The sequence below is a fragment of the Orussus abietinus genome, unplaced genomic scaffold (assembly GCF_000612105.2).
Source record: "Orussus abietinus isolate OABI.00-Male unplaced genomic scaffold, Oabi_2.0 scaffold248, whole genome shotgun sequence".
NCBI lineage: Eukaryota > Metazoa > Arthropoda > Insecta > Hymenoptera > Orussidae > Orussus > Orussus abietinus.
In genome coordinates, this window is record NW_019394480.1 from 95,220 (window position 1) to 110,983 (window position 15,764).

Genomic DNA, 15,764 nt, shown 5'->3' on the forward strand with positions numbered 1-15,764 from the left:
TGACGATGACGAAGATGCAGTAAAATGGATGACAGCATCAATGTAGTTCTCTTTTGTTACAAATATGTGCTGCATATACACAGTAATATTAGGACAGTAACATAATGTAAGATAAGAGTAACAAAGTTACGCTACATTTATGTAAATATGATACTAACAAATGTTATGTAACCTGTTAGCTCCATGTTACGTAACTGTTAAGTTACTGCATTGTAACAAATGTCATCTAACTAGTTAGCTCTATGTTATGTAACTGTTAGGTTGTTACATTAAAACAAACGTTATGTTACTTGTTAGTTTTAAGTTACGTAACTGTTAGGTTTGGTGTTCAGTGGGTTATTGGTAATAATAAAAATTCGGATCGCGTATGCGGCAAAGCAAATGATATGTGAAATATAATGTTCGCCGTTGGGAGCATTTTCTGTTTTCTTTGAAAATTTTGTGCAAACGAATGACCCCAACGCGACCCTTCATCTCGTGGGAATAAATGTACGTGTCACGGCCGAGAGAGTAATTCGTAACATCGGCGAGCGTGGAACGTCACGAAATTGTCCCCTAGAAACTATTTCTCTTAATTTTCCGAATCAAAAGATCACCGGAAATAATTCTCTTAACGTACACAATGAAATATATGGTGGGAGACAAAATATTAGTCTTATCTTTTATTGGAAAAAAGCTGTACATATTAAAATTATCCGCTACCTGGTTTACATTTTAGGCTTTCTAGATTTATACGACATGTAATAAGTACACGGTAACATACAAGAAAGATCAAGAAAATATTTAATTCTACAATCTAGAGCTGAATGTTCCAAATATAAGTTATTAAATAGTGTTCATCCGTACGATGTTTAAAGAGTGGCTGAAGTATTATGAAGCTAGAATATCGGAAATATAATATTTTGTATACGATTGGGACGAAAGTCCCATAAAGTGGGGTAGAAACACTATTAAGGTGAAGTGAAACACCCTTCAAATCGGTCGATTTGAATACAACACTTTTTTTAAGGGTATTAGACCCAACTGTGCGAAACTCTGACACGTCACTCCTGATCATCTAAGAATTGTCCTGACACACTCAAAATTTGGATTTTTTAAGAAAATCTTTTAACTCAGCCCAGACCAAAACCAAAATGGCGTCGAGCTCTCATATTTCGATCCATATACAATTATCGAAGGCTCTGAGATTAGAATCGAAAGGGTCAGGACAATTTTACGACAATTTAGAACACTCTGATAGTCGATAAACTCGCATTTGAACGGGTTGAAGGCAAAAAAAGTGTTGTATGCGCTTCTATGCTAAATATTCTACAATATAACACGATGGTAATACGAGGTCTCGGAGTGAAAATTTAATTAACCTGGAAATCACAGATGTCGCAGGGGGTCCCTCTGCAGTCAATTAAGGCCCCAGAAAGCGTGAATCCAGAGGATTTCTGGAGTTTTATTTCAATTTCTTGATATTTATTGTACGAAAATGCCAGGTGGAGTATGCCATTTGGTACAATACCCAATATAATTCGACACAGCTGTCAATATAAAAACCAACGTCGGCAACGTAGGCATTTAGAAAAATCTTCTTTATCGACGTCGATCAAGTTCCTCGACGTGTTTCACTTCACCTTAATTACGCGGAGCTCCCGGGCAGTTTCTTGGATCCCACTCACGCATCGCAATCGTCGTCTTCGTTTAAAGTGAAGGAGAAAGTTTGAGGACGCAGTTCGATCTGTATAAACGTTTCTGCTGTGAGATGCGTAGATGAGGAAAGGAGCACACTGTTATTTTCCACTCGTGTTACTTTAGATCCCACTCTCTTCTTCCTAATTACTTATACTCGATGATGACGGTCAAAGCATTCTAAATTTGTGTCATTAAAATAAAAAGAAACTTAACTGCCATTGTATCAAAGGGACAACTCTGTAATTCTAAAATTATTTCGGATTTTTAAACGAGACCTTCTACACGTTAATTTCGTTTAACCTGTTCGTCAAAACAAGAAGAAATAGTTTCGTGTTCCTGAAAATTGTATCGTAGAAACCCCTTTAAATGCACACATCGGGTCGTATTTCACTTATGCGAAGAGCGCACGGAACTCCGTTCCCCTAGTGACGGAATTCTCGCTGTACTTTACTTGACATATGAATATGTAATCTGACGCCGAACTGGCACGTGTCAAATCTGACATCTATCAGCTTGTGTACCCATATTCTGTAAACCTGATATTTTTTCACATTATTTCGTCTAAACATTTTCCAATGCATGTTAAACTCACCATTATAGCTGAAAATGTAATTCCACTTGTATTAACATAACGTTCATTAACGAGTCAAGTTTTTCAATAATTCTGCCTCGGAAAAAGAAACAAAAGCACCTTGCAACCACCTCAGATCTGGAATAAAAAAATTCTTATCGCTTTTCTCTCGGAACAGGCCCTTGGTAATAATTGTTTTTAAACGGCCAGATTTTAGCATTTCGAAGAAGTTGTAAAATAAATGTAATACTTTAAACATAAACGTCAAGATTAATACTCTATTTCTGCTGAACCATCTTGAGAAACATTTTTTTGAAAGCTTGATGGCGTGATTTGAAATTGCTGGTCCTTGATAATAATTGTTTTTAAACAGCCAGGTTTTAGCATTTCGAAGAAGTTGTAAAATAAATGTAATATTTTAAACATAAACGTCAAGATGAATACTCTATTTCTGCTGAACCATCTTGAGAAATATTTCTTTGAAAGCTCGATGGCGTGATTTGAAATTGCTGGTCCTTGATAATAATTGTTTTTAAACGATCAGATTTTAGCATTTCGAAGAAGTTGTAAAATAAATGTAATATTTTAAACATAAACGTCAAGATGAATACTCTATTTCTGCTGAACCATTTTGAGAAATATTTTTTTGAAAGCTCGATGGCGTGATTTGAAATTGCTGGTCCTTGATAATAATTGTTTTTAAACGGCCAAATTTTAGCATTTAGAAGAAGTTGTAAAATAAATGTAATACTTTAAACATAAACGTCAAGATTAATACTCCATTTCCGCTGAACCATCTTGAGAAACATTTTTTTGAAAGCTCGATGGCGTGATTTGAAATTCCTGGTCGGCAATTCCGTATTCCCGTGAATTTCGATACGTAACACGTGGGTGCATCTATATATCATGACATAGTTGATGAAAATGCAGGTGAACACTGTAAACGGTATGCACAGGTGCGTTCCCGTGGGCTCATCGTGTACGCACAGGTGTCACGTGAAGCTTCTCTTGGATGGGAAAAAATATGAAGGGAACTCATAAATAATTTGTAAGGGGTCGCGTCGGGTGCCACTAAGTATGTGTTGTACATGTCGTGTACTGCGAGTGTGCCGGTGTGACGACGGTCGTGGCACGTGTTGCATAATTGTGCGTGCTAGATTGTACACATTTTCCGCTTGGTTTCCTTCTCCTTTTTCTCACTCTTTCTTCCCTCTCCACTTTTCACTCTTTCGTCCACGTGCGCTCGCACGTACACAGAAAAAAAATTCTGTTAGTTACTACTTACAGAAAAATCGGTAAAATGGGCAGATTGTATCTATTGAAATAGGGACAGCAGATTATAACTGTTAACGTTACGGTAAATATTTTATTACTCCAAATCCAGATAGATTACAGATAAATATTGATAACGATTGCACGTATTTGTAAGTATTATGGATAAGTACCTGTAAAGAAGTAACTGGGAAGAAAGCTGAATACCTGTAAAAATAACAGAATTTCTGTAAAGGTAACACGTAATATTTACAAAGGGTGCAAGTAAAATACTTTAATGTTTACAGATATATTCGTAAGGTGTCACCCTATTAAAATGTTAACATTAAAGCTTCCTTAAATTTCTAAATAGTTCTCTTAATGGCATGTGCTATTATAGATTTAACGAAACAGAAATTTTAAACTTCTTTACGTTCAAGAAGGAATTATATTATTCATTCTTTCTAACAATTGTATCGGGGTTTTTGATTTCCATTTCGTCATATTGAATATCTATAATTTTAGTATACCATTAATAGGATTATCAGAAATTTTCGTTTAATAATTAAATTCGTCGAATAATTCGTTTGTACATAAAACCTGTTACTGTTTTTTACTTTCAAGTTGTACTAGCGTTGTGCTTATTGTTATAAATATTGATACGTCAGTATTATAAAAAGAGGACAATCCACACCCCTAATTAAAGCAAAAACATGCAAGAATACTGACAAGCCGTACATAATAAATTTAACAAACGTGCATAATCACAAAAATGGATTACTGGAATGGTTTCAACTAATTAAAAAAAATACAAAATATTAGTCAGATATGTAAAATTTACCATAATATATCCAGTAATGTTAACAATAATGAAGCGAAATTTGACTCTTTAAACAGCAACAATTTTCGTGATTGTTCCTAGAAAATTATGGTAAAAATAGAACTGTTCGTTTCACTGCTTCCAAAAAAATAAAAAGATATAATAACTGTTACAACACATTGTAGTTCAGAAAATAAGTTAATTTTACTATAAAAAGTGTTTGAATCCTTTTCGAACTATAAAAACTGGTTAAAAAGTATTTAATTTAACTAGATCTCTTTCTCAGGAAGATAAGGGGATCGTGATAATCAATATTGCTATGATAATAATTTACGCCTGTAGGTTTATCGATATCCGATTGAATTACTGCAGGATTGAAATTGTTTAAGAAATAATAAGCCATGTAAATACCCTTTGATAAGGTGTTACGTTCAGGGCATTATTCTCAATTGTTACGGAGGGGGTTTACGAGGCGATATAATTTAATTTGAATGGGAATAAACGAATCTCTCGTTCCCCTTAACGGCGCGTGCCGGTGGCTAGCTGGAGGGTTGTAAGGGATAGAACCCCTAATCGCAAAGTGGATGGGAACCAGCAATTCGAGTATTAAACTTGGCACCGAGCCGTTGTAACGATGACAGAGAGAATTGTTGCGATCCACTTGATACGAGCTATTCGTTAGCTAGCTCTGTCTTCTGTAACACAATCGAAAGTTATTCTCTAGATATATTTAGATTCAGGAAGAAATGTAGTGCCTTAATTCATGCTAATTGAAATTAACATCTTATAAGAGTTTTTCCTCCAACATGCTCAGGCACCGCTAAATATTTAGTAGACGTAAAATACTCGTATATCAATTTTTATGAATGTATGTAAGATATATATAGATATCTATGAACATCCATCTTTGATTTTTGTAAGTCTGTAGAAGCTGAATATAAACTAGCAATTTAACATTTTCCAATAGTTTAACCCTTTTAGTGCCGGGCGAAAAAGAGGTGCTTATGCGAAGATAACCGGCCGAATTTTACGATTTTACTAGGAATTGGAAAAAGGCTCATAAAAACCAAACGAAAAGCAATATTTACATAATTCAAAAAGCAGGGTATTAAGGACAAAATAGAGAATAAAACGGTGTATATTCATTGAAAATTACATAAATAACAAAGGTATATGTGATCAAAAAAAGAAGAAAAATTGAGTTCTCTGTTTCAAAACGTAACTGCACATATGAAAAGTCATCTTTTTGTCATAAATTTATATAGACTGTTTATTGCAAAGTATATACTTTAAATTTCCAATCTATTTTTTAACAAAATAAGTAATATTGCACAAGAAACATAAAAAATAACTCCAAGGCACATGGTAGGCACCGGACGGATTATCTCATCTGAAACAAGTAATTGTCATAGGTTATAGGTTGTTATAGGCAGATTATAGGTTGTTATAGGTGTTGTTGTATCGTTATTTTAACTCTCTAGTAATGAAATTAGACTATTTATAACGTAGTATAAATTTATTTTGAGATAGAGATCTCTCGCAAAGCTAATAGTAAAGCGCTACAAGGTGCGGGCCGATATATCGGCTCTGGCACTAAAAGGGTTAAATATCTATATACGTTATCTAAACTCCTATGATATATGTATTGAAAATATAGACGTGAAAAAGATTTAAATATATTAGGGATACACATAAGTAATGAATTTTTTTGACCTCTAAAACACCTCTTTCAAAATAATTGATTATTTATGGGTACCGCTAATATATTTACGGGGTATTTTTATCATGCATACCATATATGATATAAATTCTCTGTACTTATGACCTAATTTGTACGTCCACTATATTATGCTTTATTTGTGCCTGATAATGCATCATAATTTATATAGTGGTTAAAAATCATGATGTACGGTCACCAGCCAAGGAGGAAGTAAATAAAAAATCAGAGTATGGACGAAATTAACAGTTTTATCAAGTTGAAATTTAGATATAAATATTAAGTATGTATTAAAAATATTAGGTTGCATGAGGTGTCTTTTTATTTTTCTAAATGTATTATCAACGATGTTGATTAACCTTTGGTAGATGTCTAACCAAAGCTATTAAACATTTTATATGTGTCAAAGAATAAGTAGATATTTGTAGATCAATAGTGGATACATAATTTTCTTCCACAAGAGACATAGATATTTACATATCGTTTAGATATTTCTGATATTTATTCTATAGCTACATACATAAAATATATCCATACACTTGCAAAAGATTTTTTTTTTAAGTTGGATGATAGACAATAACATTTACTATACCCATAGATCTAATTTATACTGGTAATATACGAATGTCCCACTTCGTGTGGTGCCTGGGAAGCCAGGACGAAACTGACACATTCCGTTTCATGTGCCATAAATCTTCTTCTTTTGACTTTTCGGGGAGATATTTGGATAAAATTCATTCAATGCGGCCAGGGGGAACATAAAACATACATCGATACATACCAGTTGCCGTCTTTCTCGTGCATTTTTTGCGAGTCAGGCGGTCTCCTAAACATTTTCGACTAGTACCTATTCAATTCTTCGGACACAATTGTGATTTTAGCAAGTACTAATCAAAGTATGAACATTTTATTTTGCATAAGCAAGTCATTAAGTCGTAAGAGAGAGTTAAAGCATCACAAATATTTATTATACAGTGTAAAAAGATTAATTGTTGCGTATATATAAATGTACATTTTGTTACTGTTAACAATGAAAACAATATTTTCAAACAAATAACTTATTATTTTCAATTATGTGGAAATTTCGTGAGGATCTATGTGCCAAATCAATTTACCTCGATTAATAGGTCAACTTCCTCCGCACCCGAAATAAATTGACCAACAGCGCAGGCATAGATAACTTTTTCTTTAATGATTTGCAAAATATTAAAGGATCTTGCACTGCAATTATTGTACTTGAATATATGCCCTAGATTTCCATGTATATGTTCGAAAATTCTCATTATCTTCCTCACAATTAAGCATTACCGAAAAGGTTGGTCAATTTGTCCCGGTCTCCCCTGTATGGAAGGTTTGCTAATTATGCGAACAGCATTAAATCTTTGAATACGTCGTCTAGGCAAAACAAATACAATATTTAAAAAATCTGTAGACCTACATAACCTATCGAAAATAACACTAAAGTATCTAAATAAATGATAGGGGTTATGAGCAACAATGTTTAATTTCCTCAGATACGAAATCTCGATAAGCTTTAACGAATGATATATTGAAATGCATATATACACTAGTTGATTCTAAACTTGATGTACTAAATTTACTAGATATACATATATAATATACTAGTGTTAGCGTTTCCGCTCACAGTCGAAGATTGTCCCCTCTTTGATGATCCTCTCGGCTTTTTCTGTCGGGCTCAGGTCAGATTTCCTCCTTCAGATAGTGGGTCGTATCCACCCCTCCCAAGCTCAGTCAAAAGGTGTTTAGTTAACACTGGATTCGAATGTACACGGAAAAAAAAGAATGAGTAGGAAAAACACAATTGTGGTAATCGTAACCCTATTGCAAGGCAACATACGGGACAATCTTGGGAGGAGGTTGCATTAACCAGCGTAACACAATAAAAAGAACATAGTAAGGGTTACTTTACGATTTAGTCAATGTAACTACAAGAAACAACTTGTTCCAATATTGCGCATTGTTGTAAATATCCATCTAAAAATTCAATTATTATTATATATAATATATTATATATAATAATATATATAATACGACACAAAATACGATATAAAAAATTCAATTATTAAGATTACAAACGCTATCCTTATATTTCTGTCAGGGTTCTCATACATTTCTACCTCAAAGAGTAAAATATATCATTTGGTACTCAAAAATGTGGTTACTCGACGATCACTTCTCTTTTCCTTCTTCTTCGGGAAAGGGTAGAGTCATTATATCATAAACATAAGGAATAGTAATAGGTCTTATATGCACACGAGCAGTCTACATCGTCTGCGAGTACTGCCACCTAGCGGCGCCGTCGGAACTAATGGGGTCAAACTATTGTTTCTGCAATCACATAGGCAAGTTTATAATAACTTTGCAACGGGTAAAATCTTACTATAATATGTGGTTACAGCGCCCAGATAAACCTTCCATTTTCCTGTGCGTATTGTAACCTCTTCATGTAGTTAATATTACCATTCCAAATGGTGTTCACTCCTGCACCTTTTAGGTGCAGCGCCATGGATACCCATGGCAAGGTTACATTTCCCATTCCATGTGGTAAACTTCACCATTTGTTATATTACTTCCCATCGTATTTTAACCATGTCACTATAATAATTGTAACCAAATTATTTTTTTCCCTGTGAGTATCTAATGTAACGTCTCCCAAGAGTTAACGATATCTTCTGAGAAAACAACGATTCGGATACATCGACGGCTGCTGATTTTAAATTGGAAAACCAAAAGGACATCACGAAAGAATAAAAAAAATGACATTAAAATAATTGATAAATTAAGTCAAGTTTTTAATTAAAGCACGAAATGGTTGGATCGGTAAGATAAATGAAAAAAGGCACTCGACTGCGATTTTGAAACGAAATAGAAAGAGGTTGGTTGGGGTCTCGTAGAGGCACGATTTATTCGGATCTGTCTAGTTTCGGAAATCTAGTAGAGATAAAAATTTCAGTGTTAAGACAGGTACGAAGAAGTGCAGAAATCTGTAATGATCCATCTCGCATCCTTATGGTCGCAGGATCATATTAGCAACAGCAATTGAAATTTAAAAATATAATCACCACAAATTGGAGGAGATGTAAGAAGTGATGTTTTGATTTTTCTGGGGGTCTTATGAAGACGTGTTTCATCCTGAGAATGTAATAGCTATTTATTTTGAAGAAGAACGTATGTTTAGTACCTGGGACGAAACTCGAATGATTTTCCTGTTCTTGTCGTATTAACGTAGTCGGTTCTATGTAATATTTAGGCAGATGTTTAAGTTCTGCAATCGTATAAATTAGTTGATGCATTCACTAATGCACTTATGACTTTTGAATATCTTTAAATGTGTACTAGATCATTTTAAAATGAAGCTTAAGTACACCACTGAAAAGGAAACAACCAAACGAACATTAAGCTGATACCTGTTTTGTTCCATTATGGACAGTTTTTTAAATATGTGTTTTTCAGTTGAAATGCATTCAGCTCACCATGTCATAAAATATTGACGGATCCATACAGTCCGAAATAGTAAATATTTTGTGATGTGGTTAACCAAACGCATTTGCAAGATTACTCTGACTTTCGATAATAAAGCCATACTGACGTGTGAATAAAATTTAGCAACTTTTATCAATACAGAAAATGCAAATCAATTTACTCATTTGAGTCTTAATTAATTTAAGGTGAAGTGAAACACGTCGAGGAACTTGATCGACGTCGATAAAGAAGATTTTTCTAAATGCCTACGTTGCCGACGTTCGTTTTTATATTGACAGCTGGGTCGAATTATATTTGGTATTGTACTAAATGACATACTCCACCTGTCGTGTTCGTACAATAAATATCAAGAAATCGAAGTAAAACTCCAGAAATCCTCTGGATTCGTGCTTTCTGGGGCCCTAATTGACTGCAGAAGGACCCCCTGCGCCATCTGTGATTTCCAGGTCAATTAAATCTTCACTCCGAGACCTCGTATTCCCATCGTTTTGGCATACAAGCGCATACAACACTTTTTTTGCCTTTATCCCGTTCAAATGCGAGTTTATCGATTACCAGAGTGTTCTAAATTGTCGTAAAATTGTCCTGACCCTTTCGATTCTCATATCAGAGCCTTCGATAATTGTATATGGATCGAAATATGAGAGCTCGACGCCGTTTTGGTTCTGGTCTGAGCTGAGTTAAAGAATTTTTTCCAAAAATCCAAAATTTGAATCTGTCAGGACAATTCTTAGATGATCAGGGGTGACGTGTCAAAGTTTCGGACAGTTTGGTCTAATACCCTTAAAAAAAAAGTGTTGTATTCGAATCGACTGATTTGAAGGGGGTTTCACTTCACCTTAACTCATTCACGGCCAAACATTATAAAAATGTCTATAGCAACGCGTCATCGGAGAAAATCCCCTTGTTTCCAATCCTGATTACGTCCTGAAAAACCGCCTAAACACCTCCCATTTTGGAACCCTCATTGAACGGGTATCTTTATTCATGAAATAATTCCAAGTCCAAAATGTTAATCGCGTTATGTATATCGTGTAGAGTATCTAATACAAATAGCAAAACACCTGTTCAGATGAGGTTATTTCGAATAGGGAAAGATATAGGATTTCTGATTACGCTCCGTTTTTTAATACGATCCTTGCAACGTTTCCAGCTGGGCTACACTTTCTTACCCCAATGTTGCACAAGTGTAGGGCGAATGGATAGCACCACACTTTCGGTGTTGACGATGTAGACGTTTTTCGTGTAGTTCGGGACTCCGTGACAGTGCTACCGCATCAGTCGAACGCACAAACTTTTGAAAATGACATTTATCAAAAATAAAAATGCCCGGCTTGAGATTTTTTGTCAATGACGTGACTGTTTTCATTAACTATCGCAAACATTTCTAATTGCTGCTTGTCGCTTGCCGCTCTCGGGCTGAAACTGGCATTAGTCATCCACTTGTGCACTTTTGTTACACTTTCTCCGACGACTCTTGTGAGTGGTCAAATCGTTAATGAGAGTATTCTCCGAATTGGGTGTACCAATTCGTTCCAGATTTTACCACGGGAATATGGAGGGTTTAAAGTAGGTCCTGAAACTCATGAAATTTCATTTTTCGTCAAACATTCATTTACTTATCATGGACTAGAACCAACATGGCGTGGTCCGTGCACGTTTTCGATGTTTTACGCTTCTTGAAGGCTTAAAATGGAAATTGAAGAGGTTCAGGACCTAGTTCGAACAATTTAGAACACCGTAGAAATGGATTATTACAGAGTCAGATGGGAAAATATGGAAGATACTTTCACCAACGATTGCAAGAAAATGCTGGCTTGTCCCGGGGCTAAGACGTTAATTTTTAGGAAAAATTTAGTTGCAGCTAATCGTCACAGATGGCGACGTTGGTCCTAAACAGTCGGAATAATAAATTCACGGAATTTCGATAGATTTACGTCGATCTTTTTATCATTACTTTACCGAAGTGACATATGGAACGCTTCAGTTCGTATAATGGTCAACGTAGACGTAAAAGACCAACATAAATGTAAATGTCGGTAACGTGACGCGCCAGCTTATGTTCCCACTTGAGTATTCAAAATGACGGTACCACCAAAAAAGGCACAGATGAATTTTAATTTATCAACCTCGATTAAATTTCTCAGCACCTTTCATATCATCTTAATGGTGGTACTCTACACCAGGGCAGCTCGGTGTAGCCCAGCTGATAACGCTATTAGGTAACTCAGTTATATCTGTTGCATTATTTCACGTTGAAATATAAATTCTTTACATTCAGCTTAATTGTCCGCTTACAGAATAAGTACAAAATGGACCATGCTGTTATAAAATCCATAGCTCCGTAGATAAAATATAAACCGATACGAAAATTTATTCGACAAATGGAAGACTATATTTTTAGAATGACAAAATAAGTACAAAATGGACCATGCTGTTATAAAATCCATAGTTCCGCTCATAAAATATAAACCGATACGAAAATTTATTTGACAAGTGGAAGACTATATTTTTAGATTGAATCTCGTAATCTTGACACGAATTCATTTTTTCGGTGACATGGAAATTCATGACAGAATTATAAATTATATGTAAAAGACTCCTTCCAGTTAAAATAATGATTATCTACTTAAATTCTGAAATGACACAACTATAATTGCGCTTAAAATATGAAAATATTGGATTAAATAATTAATCATTATTTTCATTATTATTATTTTTACTAATACACGCAAATACAACAAAACTGTGAAGATTGAAAATATTGTAAAGTTCCATAGATTGTTTAATATTTTCATGTCGTTTTTTAAGTCTAGATCACAGATTTGAAAAAATGAAGCTTTCGAATGATGAATAAATATTGTGTTTTTACTCCAGAAAATTGTTGTCCATTGTTTTTAAAAGAAAGTTTTGTTTCGCAAGAACTTATATCAGGGAAGTTTTGTGTATACACAACTGAAACTTTTGTACATAAATAATGAAATTTAAGTTTGTAATTAAACATTGCCGTGGAATTTTTATTTGCATTAAGATTACGTAGAGTATGTTTTTTAAAAACTCTCGAAAATATTTTATTTTTAAAACACGAAAACAATTCTCTGACTGAAACATTATCGCAGATAATCTGTCACTAATATATATGTATATTTAAGAAAATATTAAAGAATTATCCTAAATCAAGCATTTGATGCAGTAATTTCATGGGTATTTTCATTATTCAATTCAATTCTTTAGAGTAATTTTAGAGAAGCTGAGGTTAGGTGTGATTGAAACATATATTTTGAATTAGTATACCTACATACATGTTGTTTCAGTTTTGCTCGACTTGTATATATGTTTGAACAAGGTATTACATATTGCAATCCTTACACGACAAAAATTGAATTACATTTTATTAGTTTTTCCGGCAAAATGTGGCCAGTCAAGATTTAAAGTTTATCATTTTAAAATAGTCAGGTTAGACACAGTTTTGAGTTTGCTTTTTTTCTAAATCGACCACTATAATTTGAAATACAAATAAAATAAAGTTAACTTTGCACAAATTAAATTTTCACTAGATTAGAAAGATTAAATGTCGAAACAATGATATTGCGAAAAATATTATTCAAATATTGTCACAAGGAAAGGCAAAACATACTCTCCGGTTTAAAATTTATATTCAGCTAATGAATAACATTACATCTAAACATATAAGTACTCGTTCGATAAAAATAAATGGATTATTTTAATAAGACTACTACCAATCATTATGAATAAACGATATTTTTTAATATAAGAAATGGAAGAAATGAATTAATTTTACTGTCAGATTCCGTTATTATCAAAAGGATATATTTACGTTGATAGTTCCGTTCCGATGTATTTGCCGAATAAAATAATATTCCGTTCAAGATAATGCTCTCAAGTTACGAGTAGCACTTTCTGTAAACTTTACCTTCCACTTGTCAAACGTTTGTACTCATTTTGTTCAGCATTAGAGAGCGAATTTTGGGTGAAACCATTAATGCGGGATGTAAACTCTTAAAGAAACCCGTTCCATGGGAGTCCCGACATCCACACCTGTAAGGACCAATTTGCCAATCCGCGCGAATTAAAAGTACGTGGGTGGTTTGTTCCAGATGAGCCACCCAGGGATGGAAAGTCTAGACATGTTGGACCCAGCCAATTCGATGACAACGCTAACACCGATGTCAGAAAACACAGGTGGTGGACCGGGCCACCACGCAGGAATCCATGGCCCAAGTGTCTACGGTGGGATGAACGGGATGATGGGACACCATCACCACGCAAACATCGGTGGAAGCGTTCCACATCCTCATCACCATCCAGCAATGGCAGCGGCAGCGGCCGCTGCCGCCGCAGCCGGTCTGCATCCCGACGCGGACACGGATCCCCGGGAACTGGAAGCATTTGCCGAGAGATTTAAACAACGTCGCATCAAACTAGGAGTCACCCAAGCCGACGTCGGAAAGGCCCTAGCCAATTTGAAGCTACCAGGTGTTGGAGCTCTCTCCCAGTCAACGATATGTCGCTTCGAATCCTTAACATTGTCCCACAATAACATGATCGCGCTGAAGCCTATTCTGCAGGCTTGGCTCGAAGAAGCGGAAGCTCAGGCCAAAAACAAAAGGCGCGATCCCGATGCCCCTTCGGTACTGCCAGCAGGTGAGAAAAAACGAAAGAGGACCAGTATCGCGGCACCGGAGAAACGATCTTTGGAAGCCTACTTTGCGGTCCAGCCGAGACCCTCTGGAGAAAAGATAGCCGCTATCGCTGAGAAGTTGGACCTTAAGAAAAACGTTGTTAGGGTCTGGTTCTGCAACCAACGACAAAAGCAGAAACGCATGAAGTTCGCTGCCCAGCATTGACCCGAGGGTGGCTTGTGACAGCAGAACTGACTGTACCCGCCACCCAACCTAGAGCCCAAACCGGAACCCCTGAGCGAGTATCAGGGCTGGCCTTAGGCCTCGGTGGAATCATTCCGAAATCGCTTCGGATTTCTTCCGGATTATGGGACTTGGCTTGGGATGTACGGCGGTACACTGGTCGATCTGTCGCAGGCGGCACCTGGACACTTTTACTTGCGTGATTAGAAAACACGTGGAACAGACTATAGGGACTGATTGGGAAAGACGCTGCGAGTCGATAGAATGTGGGACACCCGCGGTGAGGGAAATGCTTCACTCGTTGTCAATACTTTATTAAGCGCTGTAGTAATTAAGGACCTCTGCATTTATTTTCTAGTCATTTTCCGTCTGTTTACTTTTTTTTCGACCTTCGGTTCCTGTTCCCTAAATTATGACAATCACTTCATTTAAGAAGGTTGTATTTAGTTCAGCGTTAATTGATGCTCCATGTTCGATTTTATATGCTACCGGAATAAAAGTCTCGGAGCATCAAAATACAAATTAATTTGAAATTCGTAGAGAGCAATGTTTACTCACATTTCATATGTACACCGAATGAAAACATTACTTTCCAGATGACATTATTTACTTACGACAATCTGAATGTTCCTTGTCAATGAAATCTCTTGGCTCCAGTAGAATTGATTTTGTAAAAGTCATTCGCGTTGCACCCCAAATGATGGCAAGTTAATATCAAGTGGAAATGATCTTGCAGAAAGAATTTCATGGACATACTTGACATGCAAAAATTATAAACGACTAATAAATATTGTTTGAAGTTGATGTAAGAATGAATTCACCAATAACTTTCAGAGATTTGAGACAAATATTGATAATTATGCATAAAAGGGTGATCCTCTCCAATTTTCGTGTAACTTTAATATATTGTAAAGGACGTCATCCCGAGTATATGCAAATATATAATTAAAGGTCGAACTTGAATAGTTTCGGAGTTATTAAATAATTGAAGAATAGCAGAATGGCTACCGGTGGGCTTTGCTCTTCAGAACCCCCCGAAACAAAGCCTAACCTAACCTATTAAATTTCAGTAATAGTTTAGGTTAAGTTATATTTTATGGGGTGTCTGGGAGGGGCTTCATCATGAGTGCAAATTTGAATTAGTCGCTAATTTATTGCGTTCCTTTACATTGGTGACACGCTCTGCCATATCGACCTACGACGAATCGGTACCAAGTATGTAACATACTTTGTTCTCTTTATTTATTGTAACTCCAAAAATATTCAAGTCCGACGCTTAAATACATATATATATATATGAAAATACTCGGAACGACGTCCTCTACAATATATCAA

At 35.4% G+C, this 15,764-nt stretch overlaps 1 protein-coding gene across 1 annotated transcript in view; it reads left to right on the top strand.

The window, feature by feature from the left end:
* The window catches only part of LOC105696166 (inhibitory POU protein), a 46,879-nt gene extending 32,468 nt beyond the window's left edge, over nucleotides 1-14,411 (top strand). The window contains exon 3 of the mRNA XM_012418404.1: nucleotides 13,662-14,411. Coding sequence (XP_012273827.1) covers nucleotides 13,662-14,411 — 750 coding nt within the window. The remainder of the gene's footprint in view (nucleotides 1-13,661) is intronic.
* The last annotated feature ends 1,353 nt before the right edge of the window (nucleotides 14,412-15,764 follow it).